Genomic DNA, 19,825 nt, shown 5'->3' with positions numbered 1-19,825 from the left:
CACAGCGTGAATGCTAGTTGAGTTATGTCTCCAGTCTTGAGGGAGAATTTTTTTTAGCACGGGGGTGACGAGAGTGAGAGAAAGGAGAATGCAGAAGGAAAGATGCGTCAGTTGGTTGTCTCGGCCGGTCTTGGATTTATTGTTTGAACAGGGACCAAACAGCCTAGAAATGAGCATCTAGTGGCTGTTTCACTGATGTTGAACAGTGAAATAGTGTGAGGCTGATGTTCAGAGTGATATAGAGCACCGCTGAATAAGGCCATTTGCACCGATGGCTTCAGAAAACGGAGGAAATACATTTTCAGCACTAGTTATCTCCCCTAAACTGCCTTAGTCTCTCCTTTTCATCAACCTACCTCGTTCCCTCCCACCCATGTCCACTTTACAACCCTGTTCCCCTCCTTCACCCCGTCCTCTCTTCCTCACAGTGCAGACTCTGTGTAGAGAGCTCCCGATGAGCCATGCGTATGGTGAGGCGTCACTAAGCGAAGTAGTGACGTGGAGGAGGAGGAGCTTAAGTCTCCACAGCTGCGCAGGTGAATCCCCTCTGGCACCCAGCTGCTGTGGTGCCGGTTGTGTCGACTGTCACTGTGGGAGTGGTGGTGTCCACGGCGATGAGGGTGATGGGAGTGATGGTTGGGGTGTGCTCGGCTGGTGTTCCAAGGGGTCCGCAACACCTGAGGGAGAATTTTATTGAGAAAACATTTAATGGACTATTCTGATGATGTAGTGAACTGGACATAGAGGTAAACAAATCAAGATTTAATTTAGAGCTTTATTGTAATACTTCCAAAGGCAAGTGGTTGCCGGGAGCGTCCTCAGCTCCACCTCTCCTCTTAGGCCCCGTGTTCCCAGCATGCTCGGAGGAGGGCGACAGGTTGCGTTTGGAGCGTTGCAGGAAGCGAGCCATCAGAACTCGCGTCACCTAATCAAAAAACAGAAAACAGATCAGCGATGGGAGGGATGAAATAAGTCAAACAGAAGTTAAGATTTTGCTAAGGCTTATGTTGCTTCATCATATTCTATCAAAAGTTTCAGGCTGACCTTGAGGTCTCCGAGGGAACGGTGGCACTCTTTCGGTAAACGCAATGGCGATGTAGGGGGAGGTTTGGAGGGGACCTGCACCCCTGTGGCTGCAAATTTCATGCTGTCTTTCCTCGGCAGAGCTGCAGCAGGAGGTGAAGAAGTGCGGGGCAACAGACATGCCTCCGAGTATGGACCTTACGAGAGATGGAGAGTCGGAGAGAAAGAGAACAATTTTGGCCCTTGTTTATAAAGGGCCATTCTACAAAATTGGTGCAAAACGCTGTCCCCAAACAAAAAAAATAATTTAAAAAGCATTTAAGTATGCAAATTTTAAATGTTTACTAAGATCCTGCAATTATCTATTGAAACCCAAAATAATATTTAAAAAATAAGTATTCTAAATATATTTAAAATCCTCATTTATAGGGTACTTAACATTGGGAGGTGGCTGTCCCCAACCCCAACTCCTAAATTTCAATTCATGAAAATGATACTGAAATGATTTTTATAAATTTTTCTTTTGGTGTTTTTATAAAGATCTTTTTGATTTTTTTGAAAGTGAAATGTAAAAAAGTACATTGATTTTATATTTTTTTTGTAAATCATGAAAATGCATGTAAAAAATGTTGTCCCTCATTTTTTTGTCACTACCAAAACTTTGTAGGTTTTAGTCCATAGACTGAGACTGATTTAAGCCACACCTCTAATTTTTTTTATCAGTAAGCATTCCTCTGCATATGCTAATGTTTTGTATGCATGTGTTCTTGTATTTCAGTTTTACAAAAAAAGGAATTATCTAAATGAGAGGCAATAAATCACCCTAAACTGGAAGCCTTTGTCTGTCATTTGGAGAACTGTTTAGCTATCTGCCAAACTCAGCACCAACGTCTAGGAAGGGCAGAATACTATTTATTATATTTATTGTTTATCTAATGTATCAAATGTGTTCAATTGTTTCGCCTCAAAACAAATCTTTGGGGCTTTTTTTCCCGCCTTTGGACATTAAAAGAGAAGCAGCGGGGACATTCAACATATTTTATTAGACAGATTTCAGCCTAGGATGTTATGTACCAAGGACATCACATCTTAAAGCCCTTATATGCTCTCACCTGTGTCTATAGATGATTTGCTGCCTCCAGAGCCAAAGTCAACTAGAGGAGGCGATACAAGCACAGGTTATTGACACTAAGATAACAATGTAAGAGGTGTATTCGTGTTCCTTTCCAACTTACCCGTGTCAGTTGAGGAGCCGAGGCCTGGTTCACTGTGTGACCGCACAAGGCGTAGGAGTCCTTCGCTTTCCCTTGTTACACCTTCTTCATCCTTCTCAGCATTCCCTGCCATCCGTCGCAGGTACAGCGGTTGGCCCAGGACGGCTGGCCCGCTCCCCTGACCAGCACTCTCCTCACTGGCAGCAGAGGAGGACGAGTTGGGAGGAGCAGACGAGGTTGGGTCAGCTCCTTGGAGTGAGGGAGTGGAGGGGCGAACTCTAATCTCTGGGATGGAGGATCGCTGGTGAGAGGGGGAAATCCCTATTGCTTCCAGTTGGGAACAGCTACTAGCTAGCACGGCCTGGCGATGCAATACTGGAGACCTGCCAGACAAAACAGGAGAGCACAAAATAAGATTTCTGTGTATGGCTGTGCTGGTTACAGACGTTATTTTGGATTTCACAACACGGAATTAAAATTAGTTTTTTATCCCAATATTACAATTAAAAAGATACATTTGTTTTTCCTCACTTGTATGTGTTGGTGGCTGTGCTGGGCGAGGAGCAGGAGTTGGACCTCTCTCCTCTGAGGTAGCGCCTGGCCCTCGGCCCTCCTGCAAGAGGACTCTCAGGTGTCTGAGATGGGGGTCCTCTAAAGCTGATGTACTCCCCACTGTCTCCTGCGTCTCCCCCCTCACCCACAGTCCTGTTGCCCCTCTCCCCCTGGTTCCTCAGCCCCACCTCCAACAGACAGGAGTCCTCAGATGGAGAGGAATCATCAGGGATGTCCACAATCTCTGACATCAGCAGGGATCCACTGTCCATGGACACTAAAAAAAAAAGGTAGTCCTTCATTTTGCAGGGGAAAATGTAGCTTACAAAAATGATTTATATATTAGAAAGATTAAGCCTCTTTATTTTCTGTATCTCCTTAATATACTGTGAGAAGGCTAATAACTGAACTGTTATGGTATTTTAAGTATTTCTGCTATGTTATGTGTCATGATTTTTAGTATCACATTTCGAAATATAAATCCATTTCATGCAATTATAGTTAGAATATACACTCTAAAATGTCCTTTTAGCACATTGTTGACATTTTCACATTTTACATTTGGTCTGGAAATCACAAAATTATTTTTATTTTCAGTAAATATATAGACCATTTTTTCTCACCTTCTCCACTGAAGGCAGTAGAAGTCCCCCTCTCTCCTGACAGCTCATTGCCGTGGGAATCATAGACTGTTGCCTAGACCATCAAAATACACAAGGATGGGCATAGGCAGTGGGCACAACATGCAAAACACTTACAGATGGACCCCCAAATATACACTTACCTGGCTTGCATTTCTTTGTCCCATCACAGCTTCATAAGGAGGGGGGCAGTCAGTGGGGTAAAGAGGAACGGGGCTCTCCATGGAGCCATTATAGGTGATGCTAGACGTGAATACAAAAAATAAAAACAAATCGGTTCTTTGCACACCTAAATTGTTCATTGTTTTTTGTATTTTAATCATGTGCATGGGTATGCATGAATCGATGATGGTAAATACTTAATAAGTGTCAGGTAGTACCTCTGAGCGTCTGTTTCAGAGCTGCAGGTGTATTCAGGAGGATAGTAGGGGGGCGGAGGGATGGGTGGGATAAACTCCTCAAAGTCCATGATGTTGGTCAGGAAGGCATCCTGAGGAGTGGTGCATTCTGGGTTGACTGAACGAGAGCGATGTGGGGCCAGCTATAGGCAGGAAGAATAGGAAACACATCAAGATCATACAATCAGATAGATGTTATGGGATATATTAAATTTGTACAAATGCTGTTTATTAAAATATTTAAATCCCAATCCCTGAATGCAGCAGCAGTGTAGTTTATTGCTGGGTACTTTTCATTAGTGACAACAATGACAAAAAAGAGAGAAGCCAGTCCGGTGTAAAATGTGCTGTGTCTGCACTCACCAGGTGCACGAGGTCCAGGGAGAATATGTGGATACTGCAGGTCACAGTGGACAGAGTGCAGATGATGGTGGAGAGAATGCTGAGACCACATGCACTGAACAAAAGGTCCTGCAAAGAATTACACACTTAGAAACAAATCTGAATCTGAAAACATAAAGTCATTTTGTAGGAAAGATTTACTATTTTCAAGTCTTAAAGGTATCAAAGTAAAACTGTGTTCTTTGGGATTTGCCAACCTTCCCCTATGAGCTGGAGTGGACTAATAGTAACAGAAGGAAGGAATTTTGTACTAATAAACACCGGTTTGGGAGATATCCGTTGGAATTTTTTATTCAGGTTAACTTTTGAATTTGTGTATTACATTGAGTATTTTTTTAATGGCCTGTATGACCAGGAGGGATCACTATATAGCAAGAAAACCCTTTTCAATGATCATACAGGGCCGCTGACTATTGTTTGTTTATAGACCTACTTGAGAAATGGCAAAGGTCTCCTTTAGCGGTTGACTTAGGCAATAACAATGTTAATCTGGGCCTCTCCAGTATAGAGACACATCTTACCTTCAGCTGACGTCTGACTGAGTGACAGTCAGCGTTCAGGTAGAGGACCAGGGTCTCCTCCTCTGTGATGGAGCAGGAGTGAGTGGGCGTGCAACACACACAAAGGCCGTTCTCCACCTATGCACATTCCCATACAAAACAGGACTGGAGTAAAACACTGAACTGCACACTGAAAAAGTATATTCACAATTATTTCTGCAACGTTCCTGCCTACATCTGGCTAAAAGGGCATTTTGGCATCAGACAGAAAACAAAACTTGCATCATGCTGTGTATACCTGGCAGGTGAGCATGGACTTGACCATCTGTGCGTTCTGACAGGAGAGCATGGAGCCGGCCAGGCTTAGGATCACACACACTGCAGACAGCAGCATGAACAGTGACACCTGTGAAGTGACACAGAGGCCATGGTTCGAAATTAAGGTGTCAAAACGTTTGCCCTGCAGGGCCAAGAGTGTGCTTAGTTTTTATTCTTCCAAACAAAGACGAAGACTGGTAATTTCACTGATAAACAGAGGGAACTAATAAGTGAAGTACTTGGTTTTGAGATGGACATGAACTTTGCACACGATACCATGGTCAGATCACCTTCCCTCGCACAGTGTCTAGTAATTCTATTAAATGAGTACATGAATATGCGTAATGTAGGCAACGTATTAAACAATATTGCTTTTATGTAAAGCTGTACAAACATTTTATAACTTCACTCTGATACAGGGCCCCTGGTATTTTTTAAATACATTTTTTCATGCTTTAATTGACAGAGTGTAGAGACAGAGATGGAATGGGGTAGAAAGGAGAATGACATGCAGAGAACGACCCGGGCTGGAGTCGAACCTGCATCTGCTGCGACACAGACTGAGCTTCAATATGGTACACGCGCTAACCACTACACCATGAGCGCCCCCAAAGTCAAGGATCATCTTTGAACTTCTGCTTTTAAGCTTACATGCACAAGAAGTCCTTGAAGTGCTAAGATTTCTTTCTATTTGATTTTTTTCTATAACAAATAGGCAAACTCCATCTGCTGATGAAAACCACTTTATGCAATCATAAGCTCCAGAACAGCTACTACAGTGACCATAACATGGCTGTCATAAGGTGAACCTTGAGTTTGTGGGGGCCCCTGGTGGCTCGTTGGTGTTTTGTGCCCCCAACAGAGCCTTCAAGGCAGCACAGCCTGGAAGGCCCCTATCCCCTAACCTGAACCCGAACCCTAACCCTTAACCAGCACTGCCTTGAAGGCTCCGTTGGGGGCAAAAAACACCAAACTACCGCCTGCTGCCTTGGGGTCCTCTTTACCTTTTTGGTAATCCAAGTATGCTGCATGGCACATGGTTTGAGAGCTAAGAGACTTGAATCAGATGGGAACATACATACCACCAGTGTCAGAGGTCTCCTCCATGAGATTATTCCAACGACTCCCGATGCCACCACCTGCCAAACAGACACCACATACATCAGAAAAAAACATCTTTCAGGATCTTTGTATCTATATTATTAATACCATCACGATTATACAGTATACTTACAAAGAAACCGGCCCAGAATGGACAGGACTGCCTGACGCGGGCTGAGGAGGTAAAGGCCATGCTGGTGAAGGAGAAGGCCAGGACCATGGCCCCTAAGCCCAGGTGGCAGAGCCCTAGGTAGAGGAGTAGCCGTGCCCCACCAGGCCCCCTGCCCGACATGCCCCTGCGGCTGTCTGACCAGCCTCGAGAGCCAGAGGCCGAAGCCACACTGCTGGACTCTGACGGCGAAGGCATGTTATAGGCTCGCCAATGCTTTCGGAGGAAACTCAAGAGAGGTTTCACCCTCGCTCTGGGTTCACAAGACAAAGTTCAGTTGTGTGGGTAGCAGTGCAGGATAGCAGAAGAGGGAGACACATAAATTCTGGCTTAAGAGCTCCACTCTTTCACAATTATGCACCAAGCTCTCCACTGGCAGGTGCCATAGGTTCTGCGCAGTGCCCCATGGTGAGTGAGTGGTCAGAGTCCAATAACTTTGTCAGCAGAAAGTTGGGAATTGGGCAGCCACTACACACTGGCAGCAACCCTACTCACCTCATATGACAGCTCTGCCATGATACTAACATCTGCTTCAGTCAATACCGTGTCTCCCATACAGCTCACAGAGCAGTGTACAACTGCCTATAGAGTAAAGTCTATACCATTCTCCTCGACAGCCATCCTCTGATTAAAAACGCAATCACACAATGGGGATAGTTTTATATAGGCTATATGTTTTTGGAGTCTGTAGGCTACATCTTTATATTACTCATTTGCTTTTCGGTGCTCCTTCCTCTCCATCTTTTGCCTTCCACCTCTCCCTCCTCTCACCAGAGGTATTGCGGTAACTGGAGACCAGAACAGGCCGCAAAATTTAAAGCATTCCAAAGAAAGCCGCTGATTCCTCGTTGTTTCACCACCCGGCAGAGATGACAAGAGCCGATCGGTCCGTGTGTCCGGTCAAGGAGGTGCACCGTCCGAACATGTGCGCTACCATCCCGCGACAGTGTGTTAGGTTCTCATCCCGTCAGACGGTGTGTGGACCAAAGCCCGGGTATAACATCGGTTCGTTCGGAAAGCGAGACTAATTAAGCTTCCACAACATGGACAGGAAAGAAATATCCTAAATCGATTTTCAAACTGCACCAAAAATAGCAGCCAGGCTAGAGTTATCCTAATCTTTTCCCCACAGCATCTATCTTTGACAACTCCACCTCTGGGGTTTTGCGGTGGTCCACACGCACCTATACCCCCTCCTACTCCTCTTCCTCCTCCGCCGCCTCTTTTCCTCCCTGCAGTCACGCGGGCATCCCGTTCAGCCCGTGTGTTTTTGTGTGTGTGTGTGTGTGTGTGTGTGTGTGTGTGTGTGTGTGTGTGTGTGTGTGTGTAGGCCTATGTATAGCGGACGTTCACCTTAATGCCTCTCACCGTGAGCATAACAGAATAGCCTACCCTACCTATGCCTACCATGTTTCATCCATCAATCCATCCATCCAAGTTCATGAAATATTTTTTAAATTGTCTCCTCTCACCGCTGCCCTAACGTCCTTTCGTGTGACACTTAACGGGATGTATCGTGTTTGCAAACCGAAACCTGCCCCGCGTGATGACAAGGCACGCAGCAGAACGTGCAGGCAAGTTGAAGATGCGGCAGAGCGCGTGAACACCGTCGTGGTGATGCTGATGCTGAGAAGGAGGGGCGGTTGCCTAGCGACAGGGTCCAGCCCCTGGTGCTGAAGCAATTAGGGGGGAAATCAAAACACTGTCACCGTACTGGCAGCTGTACTGGGAGAATAATGGTTGAAAAGAAGACACCACAGTGTCCCATGATGAGAATGGGTGTCCCATAGGTGCCAGGTCTAATTTAGGCCCCTGTGTCAATAGACATATTTCCTGTCAGTGTCCTTGAGACACAATTACACACTAATTTTCATTGAATTAATCTTTATTTCAGTCTTAAAAGAAGAAATTATTATTTTTAACTTTAAAAAGTATTATAGCCACGTTCTAAAATAGATCAGAACAATGACCAAAAAGTTATACGACGAACCTTCTCACAATACAAAATATACTTTTTCTGTTATCCTTATTCTTCATATAGCCTACTGTATGTTTGCTACATTGTTATTCAGATTTACCAGAGCCCTCTTGTGCTGTCCCTCCTTAGTTTTCTTCCTTTTCGACTCTGTGAAAGTTTCTTAAAATGAGACAAAGGGCCGATAGGGTGCCATAAGGTGTAGCCTTTTGAGGTAAATGGTTGTGTAAATCCGCTAAATGTGTGTACATATCAGCAAAATGAACCCGACTTCTAACAATAAAACATTTACGAAATTCATGCATACTCATTTATTATTTTGCCAACATAATGGTTCAAACCACAACACACTCATAATTTTGATTGTTTTGTATTTTTATTCGACAAGCGGCAGGTCTGTAAACTACATACAGTCTTGTGGCAAAAAAAAGAAAAATAAATGCATAAAAGGTAGGTACAGTTTGTCTGCCAAGATCAGATGAACACCTTGAATCATTGTTGTCACTTTGAATGATCAAATTGCCTGAACAAGAACACTGTCATGACAGATTTAGCTAATGTGTGATAGCGTTGGGTGAGTGATACTTTCAGATAAAAGGGCAAGACCCACTTGATAAATTTTATAATGAGGGACACGTTAGGATTGCCGCTTCCGCCCACATCCTGTCCAATCACTTGCATAATCCATCCTTCTTTCATCTCCCCCACTCATCTCCTCATATTGCACTTATCTCTGCTCCCATCTTCCACATTCTCAATCCATCTGTCTGTTAAACACAATGCTTGTTTGTCCGCACAATCATTTTACACTTGTTTGAAACTTTTAACGTGAGGAGCACGTTTTCATTTTCTCATACAATGCAACGAGAAAATTGTCCTCGCTATGGAGTCTGGGTCTTTAATATGCATGGCATCCGTTCCTATAGATTCTGTTGAATGCATTATAGAATACTGCACACACTACTGTAACATTTAATCAATTCTCAAAGGATAAGCACAACATAAACACGATCAAATGTGACTTGTCCAGTCTATGACACCTCTGCAGTATATTTATGGGGGCCTATATTTTACATGGCACTTGTGACAGCTCCTGATTGGCAGGCTGCCAGGAGCTGATTGCTGATCATCTCCACCCATGCTGGCTGCTCTCCTGAGCTATAAAAGCTGCAGGAGTCAGCCACTTGCTCTCCCTCTCTTGACGAATGGTTTGTTTTGGTTTGGGTTAGTTAGGTTGAGTTAGTGCTGCTTTACACACACCATACACTCATTCACTGACACAGACACCGCACCCATTACTGACTACTGACATTCACGCACCATTTATTATTTTAATTTTAACTTTGTTAAATAAATTATAATTTGGTAAAACTACCTTTCTTGTGTGGTCTCCTCTTTTGTCATTCCCTTGAGCCGGGCTGTGACACACTGCAGGATTTGTGACGTAAACGTGTCTGTGCTTTTGATGTAAGCACTGATGAAAGAATATCAAACAGTTAAATAACAAAAGTAAAAGTGCATTTGGTAAGAAAGGAAGTTTTAAGACTTACTTAGAAACCAATCTGTCCAGCATTTAAACCATCTAACAGAATATATGAGGTGCCACAACCAGAAACCATAGTGTGTTTACTGTATGTGAGTCAAAACGCTTTCCATCAAACTCCTCCTCTGCCACTGAACTCCTAAAAGCTACTACTGCATGTGCCCACACATAAGAAATTAATGAAATGGTTCCACTAAGAAGAGAGATTCTTTGTCTTTTTATACAGCTATGCGGTGCATGAAGTATAATTGCATTGAAGTATTATAGTGCAAAGTATAATTATAAGTCATTTTAAGAGATTAAACCGTGATTGTTGTGGGAGATGATAAAGTCGTGATAAGCAAGAGAAATAGAAAATGTAATGTACATTTTCATTTACATCAAATGTACATCTTTAACTAACTACACATGGTGGGAAATGCCTGGTGAAATACTGTCAGCGGTATCTGCTTAGAACATTGCAATGACAAGAAGACCAGCACAGGATGTGGCAGAGGATAGGTTCAATGTAAAATACAAATCCCCCTCAATACATTTTCAGTTCAAAGGAGGAATCCATACATAACCTTTTAGCATCTGTATGTGTTTCATATTGGAGCCCACCAGATGGAGACAGAAAACCTGCTGCACTGTACAATACTGATGTGCTCTTCGATTCGTACTGCGATTTCCTAATTAATGTGTGCTGGCCAGGGCTGTATCTAAAGAAGAACACATTTGGAGGATTTCTTCTCTGTGCCGCTTGTGATTTTCACCTCTCGGCCTGTGGGGCCCTGTCAAACAAGAAGACACAGACAAAGAGGGGGAAATTAGTTATTACAGACATTTCTAGTGCAACATGAAGTTACAAGTCTTATGTGCACGGAGGAACAAATGTGTCACTTTGGTATCATTTTGGTATGAAGAGTCTGTTCTGACTTACTTGTTTCTTGCTGCTGGACTTCTGTAGTATTTCGCGTGCCAAAGACATAAAAGACTAAAAAGAAAACATAGATTAGGAGAAAAGTCATTTTACTGCACGTCATGGTCTAAAGCATTTGTAACATATTAACACAAAGCCATGATTTGAATGAGGCATAAAGAGTGTTTCATTATGTCATGGGCCGGCTCACCTCCTCCACGTTGATGCTGGCCTTTGCACTCGTCTCAAAGAAGCTGATGCCATGATCTTTTGCCAGCTGTTAACAACAGACACATACCTGATTACAGCACATTAGGACATGGAGTATAACCACTTCCTGAGTCTTATCTAAAGTAAATGCGATGTGACAAACTCAATGCCTTCCTCAAACAACCACTCCCTCTTATATTTAAGAAAGTAAAGAAAAAGTCAACAAGTAAAAAGTTGAATTGTCTGCACACTTTCTCTCTGAAAGACACTGCTCTTAAATTAACACAATACATTAGCTATAATTAAGCACCTCACCTTTTCTCCTGTCTCCTTGGTAACTTTCCGCTTTGCTTCAATGTCACACTTATTAGCCAGTAACATGCGACTGACCCCAGCTGATGCATTCTGGGAGGGAAAGAGGGAATGCAGTTAATTCATTAGGGAAGTTTGAGTTCTCTGGTCTCTGAAAAATGTTTGCTTAGCCAACGGAGAGTACATTTAGGAGGAGATCACACAGTGACGGAAAGCAGACGTCTTTACATCTAGTGGCAGCAGCTGCACTGTGGGAAAACACCAAGATATCCTCACTGAAATAATTAGATGAAAGGATTCCTTCAACAAAAAAACTGAGCAACCGAGTTATGTCATTTGGTCTGTATCATTTAGTGATGATCAAGGACGGATACATTTGCATGTTTTGTTTCAGTTTTGATGAGGCTATGCAGAAGGGAATCCTCTGTATGAATGCATTCAAATGTCATTTTATGTCATTATATTCACACAAACAGAAAACATTTAGACGGAAGTTTAATTCAATACCATCTCAGTTGAAGGCTTACTTTAAACTGGTATGTAAACAAAGGGAATGCAAACACCCACTTTGTTTCCATTGGCTTTGTTCACATACTAGTTTACAGAGCCTTGGCTGTGTATTCGCATATCGTTTTTATTTCAGCGCACACACACAGTACGGACAGGTAGAAGATTGTGAGGAGATATTCACTGATTTTGACAAAAAGTGATTTGTCGACAAACAATCTCCAGAATTACCTATGCCTTTAAATTACCTATGCATTTAAAGCCCTGGCTAACAGTTTAGATTAGATGTTTTTCTTTCAATAGCTGCCTTTAGATAGTTAGAAGTTAAATTGATTGTTTGGATACAATCAAAAGCAGTTTAATGAGAAATAACCAAATAATTGCACCGCACTGCTGGTTACTTCCACTCGTTCTATTCCTTGGGTTTTTTGAAACACAATATATTTATAAAACTAAGCTGTTATTATAAAAATTATCATTATGGCTCAATTCTTGACCCTAAAATCAGAAAATAATGAATTTGCCTGAGGAAAACATCATCAGTAAAGTGACCAGGCATTTGGGTGAACTAACCCTTTTAAATCAAATCACCAGCTGTGCAATGACCCTGCTTTGTTGTTTCATTGAGTAAAGGCACATCCTCATGACTAACATGCTTCCTGCTGACAAAGCACTTTTTTTAAATTGTTTCCTGGTTAGCTTTGCTCACTTCTTTGATACTCTTCATCCAGTTCTGAATGTTTTCGTAGGACTTTTCGTCTGTGATGTCGTAGACCAGGATGATGCCCTGACAAGGAGAGACAAAGGAGGGAGAGAGGGTTTAAGGAAATGGGGCGAAGGGAACACAAAGGGACGGTGATGTCAACCTGAGTCTGCTCACCATGGCTCCTCTGTAGTAGGCTGTCGTAATGGTCTTGAACCTCTCCTGCCCTGCTGTGTCCCTGCACAAAGTACACACAAACAAACTCACAAAAAACTAAGAAAAAAAGTGCACTGATGCATGCATGTATCGCAAAAAACTGAAATACAACTGCAATCTAGAGAAAGTTGGATATATTATCAGAATGCAGGACAAATGCAGGACGGACTTCTGTTACCTGTATGACGGGTTTAGTGTGCTGCGCTATGGCCATGTGTCATGGACAGTTGGACAATTAACCCTGTCACATACAGTCCTGATTTGAGAACACAAGAGGGAGGTTCCTCTTTCCTCTAGTAAATGAGCAAGAGGAACATAACTCTGCGTATTACTAAGTGTTAACTGCTTCGCCCAAACCCAAAACAAAGCACTTTCAACTGTCATCTCTTACCAGACTTGTAGTTTCACTTTCTTCCCTTCCACTTCAATAGTTTTTACTTTAAAGTCGATGCCTGAGAGACAACGAGAGGAGAGGAAAGAGTGGAGAGGAGAAGGGGGGTTAGAGAATCAGTTAAATACCTCAGATATGACCTAAAAACACACATTGCAGAATATATAGGTCACTATCACAGGGGTGGAGAGTAATTCATTTCCACTGTGAGTTTGACCCACTCTGTGCACTGCCATCCACAAAGAGACAGAAAGGAAGGACATCCAGGCCGGCAGGACACACTGTCTTTGAGTTTGTTTCTGCTACTGGATAGACAAGCTGACAGAAAGATAGACAGCACAGTGTCAGAGGAGGAGAAAGAAGAGGGGGGGGGGGGGAAATCGGTGCATGCCAGCAAAGCCAACCATTCTTCTGGGAACGCAGAGATTGTAAACGAGATAGGAATGAGGGTGGGTGGACCCTGTGAGAGCCAAGTGAGAGGAATGAGATCTGAAGTTGAGATGGGGGAGAGAGGGTCAGGGAACAGACACGGTCAATGGGAGGAGAAAAAAAGAAAAAGATATGGGACAGAATGAAAGAAAAAAAGGAAAAGAAATGAGGGAGCACAGACTAGTTCAGACATGAAGAAAAAAAACTGTCTAGGAAACCAGTTTGTACAGTGTGAAGGGCATCAAATAATAGAGGAAGAATTACGTGTCAGCATTCAGCAAACATCTGTCTCACTCATATTTTCATTCAGGCCATTCATAAGCTGGTGCAGACACGTAGGTTATAATTAAGGCAAACGGTATCTGACTGTATCAACGTACCGATGGTGGAGATGTACGTGGAGTTGAAATTGTCCTCAGAGAAACGGATAATCAGACATGTTTTGCCCACTCCGCTGTCCCCGATGAGTAGCAATTTGAATAGGAAATCATACTTTTTCGCCATGGTTGGAGCTGCTCCTAAAAGTTAAACCAGGGGTAAAAAGTGGGAAAAGTTTGGGGGTTTACCCTTTCTGGAAATTGGCAACTTTTCACCAACTTCAGTCTTCAAATCAAAGATTAGGGTTAAACGCGGGCCCTTAAATATGAAAAAGGTTGCTCCATGTATCGAGTCCTCTTTTCCCTGTGTTGTTTTCCTCCCCTCCCAGACTTGTCACCGGTAAATTCCGATTCCCCTCAGCGCCTCTGTGCTGTGTTTGGACTGCGTTGGGTAAGGAAGAAAAAACACTCCATCCAAAGTTGAACTGTCTATTGCGGATCTGTCTTCATCGCCAAAACTATTCGGGATTCATTTTATTTTCTTCCGGGAATCAATATCACCGCGTTGGGGTAGCTACGTGTTTTTTTTCTGCCTCCCCCAAAAAAAGAAACAAAAACTTGCTGTCGGCCCAGATCCCAGATCCGCTGAAAGGGCTACGTATAGAGTGGGAGTGCTTCATAGGAGTCACGGCTCAGAGCTGCAGGTACCCAGCATGGACACAAGGTGGCGCCGTTTGATCAGAAAACACCCGAATGCAAGTTTTTTTTTAAACTCCTAAACCAGTGGGATTTTCGCTTTCTCTCATATTTTGTCAAGTTTATTGGTAACACTTTACAATAAGTTACACAAAAAAAGAGTAGTTACCCTTTTAAAAAGGGTAGTTTTCCTTTTAAAAAGGTTACCTTTTTAAAAGGTAAACTAATCTTTTTAAAAGGTAAACTTACCTTTTTTGAAAGGTAAACTTACCTTCTTTGAAAGGTAAACTTACCTTTTTAAAAGTTAAACTACCCTTTTTAAAAGGGTAACTACTCTTTTTTTGTGTAACTTATTGTAAAGTGTTACCAGTTTATTTTTTACTCTGTAGGCCTACCTGAACAATAAAATGTAACTTTTATATATTTATGGACATTCAAAAGTCGCACCCCCCCCCTGCCAACTCACGGCGCCCCCCATGGTTTAGAACTGGTCGGACAGGATCTTCCTCCATAGATATTACAATTGCATCAGCAGAGTTGGCAGCAATAAATAGGTGGGAGACAATGGACCAGTATACAGTGGGAAGCGATCATGTACCAATCATTTGCAAATTTGGTAGCTGTCTAATTGAGGAACCAGGCAATCTGTCCTTGAGGCTAAATTATAAAAGGGCAAATTGGAGCATGTTTGTGGAGGATGTAAATATGGGTTTATCATTAATAGAGAGTGAGAAAGGGGTAGATGAGTGGAATAATTCTTTAACCAAGGTAATCTGGTCAGCTGCAGTAAAAAATATCCCTAAGAAAAAAGTTCCTTCAAGGAGGTCAATGGTTCCATGGTGGACGGAAGAATGCAACTTTGCAGTCCGGGCTAGAAATAGGGCATAGGCTGAGGAAGCATCTGTTTGAGAAATATGCTATTGAATATAAAAGACTTAGAGCTAAGGCAAGACGTGTCATTAAGGAGGCAAAAAAACAAAGTTGGAGGAGTTTTTGTGAGAAATTAGGACCGGATACTCCCTTAAAAAAGATCTGGAGTCTTGTGCATAGAATGGCAGGTGTTTATCAGCAGACAGCAGTCCCTGTCCTTCATTGTGATTGAATTGAAGCTATGAATAACAAAGAAAAAGCAAATATGTTAGTTAAGCAATTCCGTAAAGTGCATAGCTCTAATAATGTAAGTGATGTAAATAGAAGTAGGAGATGTGAAATAATGGGAAAACACCTAGATAAACTGCAAATTAACTGTGATAACTCTGGTGAATTCAATATGTTTTTCTCTCTAGGCGTGTTACATAGAGCTATGGAACAGGGAAAAGATACCTCTCCAGGTAGGGATGGGTTGGGATATCAATTATTTAAAAACTCAGGAGAGCTTGGGGGAGGAAATTGTGGTATAAATTAATAGTGTTTGGGAGAGTGGGTATCTGCCTAAAGAATGGAAACATGCTGTAATTATTCCAATTGTGAAACCTGGAAAGCAATCAAACATCCCAAGTTCCTACAGGCCAATTGCATTTACTTTTGTCTTGTGCAAAATTATGGAACGTATGATAACGGATAGGCTCGTAGATAAGCTGGAGAAAGAGGATTTTTTTGTGACTCACCAGAGTGGATTTAGGCAGGGAAGATCGACAATGGATGCCGTGTTAAGCTTGGACTTGGATATAAAGAAAGCTATTGCTAATAAGGAAGCGTTAGTAGCAGTATTTCTGGACATTGAAAAAGCATATGACATGCTTTGGAAGGAAGGGTTACTAATAGCACTATATGAAGCTGGAATCAAAGGGAGAATGTTCAATTGGATCAAACATTTTTTATGTTACAGGTCAATTCAAGTGAGGATTGGGAATGACGATCAGATGAGTTTGAGGTGGAGAATGGAACCCCTCAAGGAAGTGTGATTAGTCCGGTTCTTTTTAATATATTAGTGAATGGCATGTTTAGCAGAGTGGGGAAAGGATTTGGGTTTTCACTATTCACAGACGATGGGGCTATCTGGAAGCGAGGGAGGAACCTCCTCTTCCTGTTTGATCAAATCCAAGGTGCTTTAGAGAAAGTAACTGAGTGGGCTAATGACTGGGGTTTTAAGATATCTATTGATAAAACAAAGTATATGGTCTTTGGGAATAAGAAAAAGATGCCATCTCAGACAATACAATTGTACAACAACAATCTTGAGAAAGTCAAGTAGGCTATTTCAAGTTTTTAGGAATGTGGTTAGATGAAAGAATGACAGGGAAAAAGCATATTGAGATGGTTGCTTTAAAATGTGGGAAAGTAATTAATGTCCTCAGGTGTGTGGCTGGTTCTGACTGGGGAGCTGAGAGAGAATCAATGATTATGATATATAGAGCTATGATAAGATCAGCAATTGATTATGGATGTATGGTTTATGGATCAGCAGCTTGTTCAGTGCTAAGTAAACTAGTCATAGTCCAAGCTAAAGCCTTAAGAGTGTGCTGTGGAGCATTCTGCTCAACTCCAATAGCAGCATTGCTAATAGAAATGGGGGAGATGCCGCTTGAACTAAGAAGGCATAAACTCGGCTTAAAATACCTAATGAAGCTCAAAGGACAAAGTGAAATGATACCTACAAAAGACCTATTATAATAATCTTTATTAAGGACTCAGATGGTCCACTCACATCCAACATACACACACACACACACACACACACACACACACACACACACACACACACACACACACACACACACACACACACACACACACACACACACACACACACATAGGAGAAGTGAAGGTGGTAGAATACAGTAGACATGAACTGCAATTTTAAATGACATCAACTTAAATACCAAACTGAAATTGGCAATGAGAACACAGACAGCGATCAACAAGTATAACATGAGCGGTGCCCATATAAGTAGCCTACATGGATGAATAAATGTGTCCTTGGGGAACTAGGATGTAGAAAAGCAACTGTATAGATCAGTGAAGATGGTGGAGATGGCTATTTTGAACGATAAAATGGTTCCAATCTCTCATGCTAGAATTCTGTAGACACTGCAAAGGGTTTAAATGTGTTGCTTGAGGCCTGTCTTTGCTCCAACTCAAGAACACATTAAAATACATTACTCAATAAAATACTGTACTAAAATAGGTGCAAGCTATCATGCCAATGCTTTCGAAGCCTGGATGTGAACCTATCCCATTGGTTAAGGCTATAATGATGCTATTTTCCTATTGAGTGCTATTTGAGTGAGCAATGGGAGTTTATGGGAATAAAAGCAGCTAAAACTAACTTTGCAGAACATCTTAAATCTTTGGCACAGGAAATTGGTATTGGGGATGTTAGTGTCTGTCCTCCAGTGTGTCGCTCACTTGCTCCATCATGGCTGATCCCAGATCCCAGTGTTGACCTAAAGTTTTTGAATGTAAGCAAATCAAGGATGACAGAGGGTGTAGTTAAAGAAATAGAAGTCTGGCAGCAACAGGTATGGGGAGACCATCTTCTCATTTATACTGATGGCTCAAAGGAGCAAGAAAGTGGTAAGGTAGCAGTGGGTATTAGCATTCCTGAAATCGGGTACAAAAAAGGATATAGAATCTCAGATCACATGTCAGTATTCACTGCAGAGATGGTGACAATTCTATGGGCATTACAATGGGTGGAGGAGGATAATAAACAGGGGCATTCTGTAGTGATTCAGCTGCAGCTTTGCATTCAATAAAAGATGGACAATCTAAGTCCAGACCAGACTTAAGTGTGAAAATACAACAGTCTTTGTTTAGAAGTTACAAGGCAGGGAGAGAGGTGGGGTTTCTCTGGGTGCCAGCACATGTGGGTGTGAAAGGGAATGAGGAGGCAAAGAAGGCGGTGAAGGAGGAAACAGTACACATTCATTTGCAACATGGGATACCGGAGTACATGGAAAAAATAAACGGGGCTCTAAAAGAAAGGTGGCAAAAAGCTTGGGAGAGGAAAAGAAGGGAAGGGCGTACTTTGCAGTGCAGGAAAATGTACAGTGCCTTGCAAAAGTATTCATACCCCTTGGAATTTTCCACATTTTGTCACATTAAAACCACACACGTACATTTATTTTATTGGGATTTCATGTGATAGACCAACACACAGTGGTGCATCATTGTGAAGTGGAATGAAAATGAAATATGGTTTTAAATTTTTTTTAGAAATAAAAAACTTAAAAGTGTGGCGTGCAAAAGTATTCAGCCCCCCTGAGTCGATACGTTGTAGAACCACCCATCGCTGCAATTACAGCTGCAAATCTATTTGGGGTATGTCTCCACCACCTATGCCCATCTACAGACTGACATTTTTGCCCATTCTTCTTTAAAAAATAGCTTGAGCTTCAGATTTAGCATCAGATTGGCTGGAGAGCATCTGTCAACAGCAATTTTCAAGTCTTTCCAGAGATTCTCAATTGTATTGAGGTCTGGACTTTGACTGGACCATTCTAACACATGACCATGCTTTGATTTAAACCATTCCATAGTAGATCTGGCTGTATTTTTAGGCTAGTTGTCCCTCTGGAAGGTGAACCTCCACCCCAGTCTCAAGTCTTTGCAGACTCTAAGAGGTTTTCTGTCCTGTATTTGGCTCCATCCATCTTCCTATCAACTCTAACCAGCTTCCCTCTTCCCTGCTGAAGAAAAGCATCCCCATAGCATGATGCTGCCACCACCATGTTTCACAGTGAGGATGGTGTGTATAGGGTGATGTGCTGTGTTAGTTTCCGCCACACATTGCATTTTCCATTCAGGCCAAAAACTTCAAGTTTGGTCTCATCTGAATATGCTGTGTCCCCCGCATGGCTTGTGGCAAGTGTTGGAGGAAGTTGCTCTGATCAGATGAGACCAAAATTGAAACCAAAGTTTTTGGCCTTAAGGCAAAGTGCAATGTGTGGCAGAAAACTAACACTGCACATCACCCTGAACACACCATCCCCACAGTGAAACATGGTGGTGGCAGCATCATGCTGTTGGGGTCCTGTTTTTCAGCAGGGATAGGGAAGCTGGTCAGAGTTGATGGGAAGAAGGATGGAGCCAAATACAGGGCAGAAAAACCTGTTAGAGTCTGCAAAAGACTTGAGACTGGGTGGAGGTTCACCTTCCAGAAGGTTAAATACCCTAAACATACAGCCAGATCTACTATGGAATGGTTCAAAGTATAGTCATGTGTTAGAATGGTCCAGTCAAAGTCCAGACATCAATACAATTGAGAATATCTGGAAAGACTTGAAAATTGCTGTTGACAGATGCTCTCCATCCAATCTGATGCTGAATCTGAAGCTTGAGCTATTTTGCAAAGAAGAATGGGCA

General features: G+C 42.3%; 2 protein-coding genes across 2 annotated transcripts; both read right to left on the bottom strand.

The window, feature by feature from the left end:
- Positions 1-422: 422 nt before the first annotated feature.
- fam189b (family with sequence similarity 189 member B) lies at positions 423-6,516 on the bottom strand (the record flags this gene model as incomplete). Its single annotated transcript, XM_080039432.1, has 14 exons — positions 423-677; positions 788-925; positions 1,045-1,220; positions 2,136-2,177; positions 2,259-2,620; positions 2,769-3,066; positions 3,413-3,485; positions 3,574-3,673; positions 3,811-3,971; positions 4,192-4,299; positions 4,752-4,868; positions 5,029-5,136; positions 6,131-6,187; positions 6,283-6,516. 14 exons carry the CDS (start codon positions 6,514-6,516, stop codon positions 423-425), a joined length of 2,229 nt encoding a protein of 742 aa, XP_079895558.1.
- Positions 6,517-8,645: 2,129 nt separating this feature from the next.
- rab13 (RAB13, member RAS oncogene family) lies at positions 8,646-14,462 on the bottom strand. The gene is made up of 8 exons (XM_080039433.1): positions 13,886-14,462; positions 13,077-13,137; positions 12,647-12,707; positions 12,476-12,553; positions 11,263-11,352; positions 10,949-11,014; positions 10,759-10,812; positions 8,646-10,609 (listed from the first exon to the last, which is right to left on the bottom strand). The coding sequence occupies exons 1-8, from the start codon at positions 14,007-14,009 to the stop codon at positions 10,538-10,540; spliced, it is 606 nt and encodes a 201-aa protein (XP_079895559.1). The 5' UTR covers positions 14,010-14,462; the 3' UTR covers positions 8,646-10,537.
- Between the last annotated feature and the right edge of the window lie 5,363 nt (positions 14,463-19,825).

Source organism: Ammodytes marinus (genome assembly GCF_949987685.1).
Source record: "Ammodytes marinus genome assembly, chromosome: 13".
Classification (NCBI taxonomy): Eukaryota; Metazoa; Chordata; class Actinopteri; order Uranoscopiformes; family Ammodytidae; genus Ammodytes; species Ammodytes marinus.
Note: the sequence above shows the minus strand (reverse complement) of the source record. Positions and strands in the feature narration are given on the sequence as shown.